General features: G+C 32.5%; 1 protein-coding gene across 1 annotated transcript; it reads right to left on the bottom strand.

Moving 5' to 3' along the window:
* Positions 1-1,998: 1,998 nt before the first annotated feature.
* Positions 1,999-4,793, bottom strand: LOC145042640 (uncharacterized). The gene is made up of 5 exons (XM_078991099.1): positions 4,655-4,793; positions 3,467-4,051; positions 3,128-3,377; positions 2,873-3,028; positions 1,999-2,786 (listed from the first exon to the last, which is right to left on the bottom strand). Exons 2-5 carry the CDS (start codon positions 4,045-4,047, stop codon positions 2,568-2,570), a joined length of 1,206 nt encoding a protein of 401 aa, XP_078847225.1. The 5' UTR covers positions 4,048-4,051; positions 4,655-4,793; the 3' UTR covers positions 1,999-2,567.
* Between the last annotated feature and the right edge of the window lie 1,246 nt (positions 4,794-6,039).

The following is a 6,039-nucleotide window of genomic DNA, read 5'->3' as shown; positions in this document are numbered from 1 at the left end:
AGGTCAAAACTACAAGCTACAACAAAGAGGTAATTCTATAACTTATTTCTATGATGTTTATGTCATTTGTATGCTAGTTGTAGGCTTAATGCTTTGGAAACAATATTGCATGTATAATTAGAGAAAACATAGATCCAAAGCATCTACGGTTGCATGTACACCATGTGAGTGTTAGAATGCTCAAAACCCTTCAAAATGTACTATTAACTTTAGAAACATAATTCGTCATAGGGACAAGGATACGAGTCATGAATTGTCAGAGAGCATACATGATTTCGGGATTAAAGACCATGATATTTGATAATGTGTATACAAATGATAAGGCGGTCAAGTTCTTAATGAAAAGTAGCATAATCACTACGATGGTGGGAAACATTTTCATATCAGATGTATGGCTTATATCCCAAACGTAATTGTGAAAGAAGTTTGAAAACGTAATAAGTATTATATTCACTGTTCCTAAAAGGAAGTTTGATATATTACTCGGTTGTCATAAAGAGTAATTAAATTTGAAAGGTACTTTAAAGATTGTGGAGTCACATAAAAATGTTTTTGTGTTGTGATTGTCATACTATGTGGAATTACATATATATGAGGCGTGTTTGACAAAAATAGTTAGCTGGAAGCGGATAGCGTGTAGCGTGTAGCGAGAAACTGTAACTTTTATTTGTTATATAAGTGTTTGACAAAAGTAGTTAGTAGCTTAATTTTGAAATATATAAAATTATATAAAAAGACAAATGATTAAAAATAAATAAATATATAAATATATTTTTACGAGTAATTATGGAAATTGATTTCAAAAGCTCAATGATGTTTTGTTAAACATACATGAATTAGCTTTTAGATTTGGAGCATTTTGTGTAAGCTAAAAGCTAAAGGCTCGTACTGTCAAACGAAATTTTTTGTTTAAATTAGAGCGTTTTGTTAAAAACTAAAAGTTAGAAGCTCCCAAACGCTTCCAAAAGCTCCGTGCCAAATACGCTCATGATATTCAAAACGTCTGATGAATAGGTGTTTTTTTCAAGTATGAATTTAAAGATAGTAGTTTTCTTCGTGATCTTGAGAGATGCGGAACATGAGGACTTTGAGATTTGAAAACAAATTGTTGGTTTTTCTAAGAAAAGCAAAATTAAAACGAAAACTGAATCATACATATTTGTTTTTTTAGAGATTCTTGATGGAGACAAACATTTATTGATGTACAAGCGATTTTTTAGTTATTTATTTATTTATTTATTTATTTATTTATTTATGTATAGCAGCTACTTTAATGAAAGACATTGTTATAGGTAATAAGTTCATAGTTTTTTTTACCATATTATATGTGAAAATTAGAAATTATTTGTTTTGATTTTTATCTACAGAGATTAAAGAGGTGATAAACAGACAAACGGTAAAAGAAAACGGAATATTTCTACAGACAATTAAGTTGCAACATTACATACTTTGTTACACTATTATATTTGTTTTTGAATGTTTTCAAATGTAGTAGTTTGGTTTTGAATTTATGATTTTATAAATATGTCACATCTTTGGCAATAAAACTCTTCGATTGGCTAAGTTAACAAAATTAATTAGAATCCTAATTTAGGAGTAAAAAGTTTTACAACATTTTAAATAAATGATCAAAAATAGGAATTTAACCAAATTCAGAAATTTTTATATATTATTGCTAGGTCTACATTAGAAAAAGAACAAGTCGCTATGTCACACTAAATGAGATAATGAATTGGGCTTTTTGGGCTGTTTTGTGAGAATTCATAATCAGTCCTATTGTAACTGAAACCAATCCTGATAACCACACAAACCGGGGCCATTTACAAGCAGCCGGTCTGGTCTTCGGTTATTCAAATGGTCAAAAAATAAACCGGTGCCAACTAATTTAGTATACAATGCTTTCGCATATAGTTAAAAATACGCTAGTATCAACCTTGAAACTAAACCAATCTAAATGGCGGGAATTAAAAAGTTTATCTATCATATAAAACTTGTAAATAGCTAAAGTTTTGAGTAAATTACATGAATGGTCCCTATGGTTTAGGGTAATTTACGTGTTTGATCCCTAATTTATTTTTTTAACTCGGAAGATCCTTACTATTTGTTTTTGTTACACGTTTGGTCTTTATCTTAGCTAAAAAGACTATTTTGCTATTGATTTTTTAATTTATTTAGATAAACACACCTCCAACCCCACCCCTCTCACCTTATTTTACATACCCACCATTTTTTCCTATTTAAATAATAGTATTTTTAGGTAAGATAGGGATCAAACGCGTAACAAAAACAAACAGTAAGCACTAAGCGCGTAATAAAAGCAAACAGTAGCGACCTTCCAAGTTAAAAAAATAAGTTAGGGACCAAACATGCAAATTACCCCAAACCTTAGGGACCATTCGTGTAATTTACTCATATAATAATTCTCCTCGTTCCATTAAAATTACAGTATTCTTTCAAGTTAATGTTACTTATTCTCCCACATCAACCAACCATTCCTTTGCAAAATTGCTAATGAATAAAGGGTAGACATCATAGTGGATATGGAGACTTCAACATCGTAAAACACTCTAAGATTCCGCAACAAGAATGTAAAAGAACCCCGTAACTCCTATATGGCTCTTTTCACTGCTGTAATTAGACTCCAAAGTCAAAACTTCACCTTTAGCTATCTTTATAGACCCTGGTTTAGGGTAACACGTGGTCATTCCTACCATGTAACCAGCTTCATCTCCTGCCTCATTTCCTTCCCCATATATAGCTCTAGACGAACAAATAACCCGTCCATCCTAAGTAAAACCCAAAGCTTTGAAATTTAGACTCCATATATCCCAATAAAAGAAACAACACCTTACTCAAAAACTGAAATATTCACCTCCCCATATAGTACAGAACCTATCCCACCATTGTGTAGGTGTGCAACACCATACACCACATCACCAGAAGATGGGATGCTTGTATGTGATCTTCTGGCACTTTTGCACTCTTTAGTTGCAACTCCAGTTGCACATTGTTCGACATCATACTCTAGCTGTAGTAAAACACGAAAAGATCCAATGTTACACTAAAAAGGTGCCAAATTTTAGACAATTTTCATGTCAAAAGATGAAGTCATGATGAGCTAAATTACCAAGCAATCATGGACTCTTGTGTGCTGCCAACTATCAGTCACATCAAATATATAGATTTTAACGGGTACAATGGAGTCACTCCAATCAACCCACTCAACAGTATACTTCATGTAAATGTTTCTCTTCACACTTTTAACCCCATTTTTCACTTTGCATTGTGTTCCATCATAGCAACAGAAAAAACCTCCCACGTAATTTGGTTTGAAAGGCTGACCATCTTTATCCTCAGTCACATTATACAAACTACATCTGCATCACATCACCAAATCCATTACACAAAACCCATAAAAATCTCAAACGCTTATAAATACGTTGAAGTTTGAATTACATAATCATACCTGCATTCAGCACAACCCATAGCATCTACTGCACCCCGAGTGTCGATTGCATGGACATTAAGCATCCATTTCTCTTCATATCCAGCAGGAGCTTCAAGTGGGTTACCCACTTCGATTCCATAAGGATCAGGAACATGCGTATCTGTCTTTCGTGTTTCAGATCCCAAACCAAAAAATTGGGAAAGACCACCATTGCAAACTCCAGCATTCCTAGCAACAACCAAATCTGATTGGTGGAGTCCTAGATTACTGTTATATTTTGGTTCTTTATTACCCTTTCGTTGGTAGTATCTTACTACAGCCCAATGGTGGAGATACGTTTCTTGAAGGGAAATAGGATTCCCTTCTTCATCGACAAACTCGGCATTGAAACTCTTTATAGCAATATGACCTTTTGGGAACTCTATATTATAGTAAGTTTTATTTGAAACGGAACCCGGATGTTGAGGTATTTTGGGTGTTAAATACACCTTTGATTTCACCCTGTTTTCATGTGTTACACGAGCTTGAGAATTTTGAGCACATATTGTCAATAAGACTATAGCTAACAAGAACACAAAACCTTGGGCACCAAGTGACATGGTTCTGGAAAATAAAAAATTAAAATATCCGGGATTAGATTATGAACTCAAATTGCATCATTCGAGATTTCATATTAAGATGGTTGCTACTAAATCGTGAACCAATACATAAAGTAAAAGTTTTAGTATTCTTTCTTTAGCTTTAATCGTCTCAAGACTTTCATATGCTTTCTTGAACCAATAATTAATCTTATCACTTTATTTACTAGCTTGTTTATGATTGGCGAAAACGACGTTTCATGATTAAAAACTGGAGCATTTTATATGAGCTCTTGAAGTTACGAAGCAAGAGTCAAAGCTTTGAATTAGAAATATTTGAACAAATTCAAGAACTTTGAATATTGAGTTCACGTTCCATTCACTTTGCGCAAGAAACCCAAATAGAAATCGACGAATTCATGAGAGAGATTGATTTCATTTTGAAAATATCCAAAAATTCAATTTTAGAAGCAGTAAAGGTTCAGATTCTACAAAGTAACAGTCAATTGTAGACTCCATTTTACTTGGTTCAGAAAATTAAGCAAGAACACAAATATTTTGGATAAAAAACCGTTGGAACTAGAATTGTGCAGAAAAACATCATAAAAAGCCGAAAAGAAATCCTTACTCAGAAAGCTATTGGATGAAAACCTCTAAACTTTAGCACTTGATGAGAACTTTGTCATTACAGAAAGTGGTGGTTCCTACAAGTCGGGATTTATAAGTTAAAAGAAACAAAAGGGTGATGGCAGCGCTTACGACATAATGTCAACCTTCTCATATGTCGACAGTTGATTTTGATTATAATATATGTTCAAACTAAAGTGTAATTACTTTCCTCCATTATTTTTGCATGGTCCCATGGTACAATGGGCGTGTTTGGCAAAAGTAGTTGTTAGCTGGAAGCGGTTAGCTGGTAGCGTGTAGCTGGTAGCTGGTAGCGGAAAGCTGTAGCTTTTATTTGTTATATGAATGTTTGGCAAAAGTAGCTGGAAGCTTTTGAAATATATAAAATTACACAAAAGGACAATTGATTAAAAATAAAAAATATATATAAATATATTTTTAAGGGTAATTATGGAAATTGATTTCAAAAGCTCCGGAGCGTTTTGTTAAAAGCTACATGAAGTAGCTTTTAGAATCGGAACGTTTTGTTAAAACTAAAAGCTAAACGCTCGTACTGCCAAACGAAGCTTTTTGTTTAAACTAGAGCGTTTTGTCAAAAGCTAAAAGCTAAAAGCTCTTAAACGCTTCTAAAAGCTCCGTGCCAAACACGCCCAATATATAAGTGTAATAGATAAGTATCAAAGGAGAATCCTGATCTAACTATCCTAGCTAGATAAATACATTAGATTTTAAATATATCTAATAGATAAGTCCTAATGGTCCCCTGCAGTAGTAGCTTTAGGAAGCGGGATGTTGAGGCTGTGCCAGAGGTCGTATGTTTGACAACAGGTTTTTTTGGAGCTACTAGTTTTTGTTTAAAAAAAAAAAAAAAAAAAAAAAAAAACTTGATTTAAACAAAATGTTTTATTAAGAGGATGAGCTTTTAGATTTTAGTTTAAAAAAAAAAACACGATTTAAACAAAATGTTTTATTGAGAGTATGAGTTGTGAGATTTTAGTTAAAAAAAAAAAAGTTAAAAACTACTTTACGTAGCATTTAAGAAAAAACTCTTGAACGCTTTTAATCAATTTCAAGAATTACCCTTAATAAGATTGACATAATCTCTTTTAATTGTTATTTTATATAATTTTGCATATTTTAAAAGTTTCCAACTACTTTTAATTGTTAAATATTCATATAACAAATAAAAGTCACAACCTCAAACTCCTAGCTTCCACCTAGTTTTGCTAAACACTTTCGGTAAAACTTTAGTGACAACATCTATGATTTTGTCGCTATAGGAAACATATAGAACATGAACTTCACCACAAATAACTTTTTCCTAAACAAAATGGGATATCCATTTCGATATGCTTAGTAATTTGATGTTGCACCAAGTTGCATGAA

This window comes from Lactuca saligna, chromosome 4 (assembly GCF_052625555.1).
Source record: "Lactuca saligna cultivar CGN05327 chromosome 4, ASM5262555v1, whole genome shotgun sequence".
NCBI classification, from domain to species: Eukaryota; Viridiplantae; Streptophyta; class Magnoliopsida; order Asterales; family Asteraceae; genus Lactuca; species Lactuca saligna.
The sequence above is the reverse complement of the archived record's forward strand: the minus strand, read 5'-3'. Positions and strand labels throughout refer to the sequence as shown.

Bases quoted from the DNA above. Each gene is read 5' to 3' on its own strand.
- LOC145042640 (XM_078991099.1), bottom strand. From the start codon at position 4,047: ATGTCACTTGGTGCCCAAGGTTTTGTGTTCTTGTTAGCTATAGTCTTA. The intron at 3,029-3,127 runs GTAATTTAGCTC...GTTTTACTACAG, and splicing joins CAAGAGTCCATGATTGCTTG to CTAGAGTATGATGTCGAACA. The intron at 2,787-2,872 runs GTGAATATTTCA...GGTTTTACTTAG, and splicing joins GTTCTGTACTATATGGGGAG to GATGGACGGGTTATTTGTTC.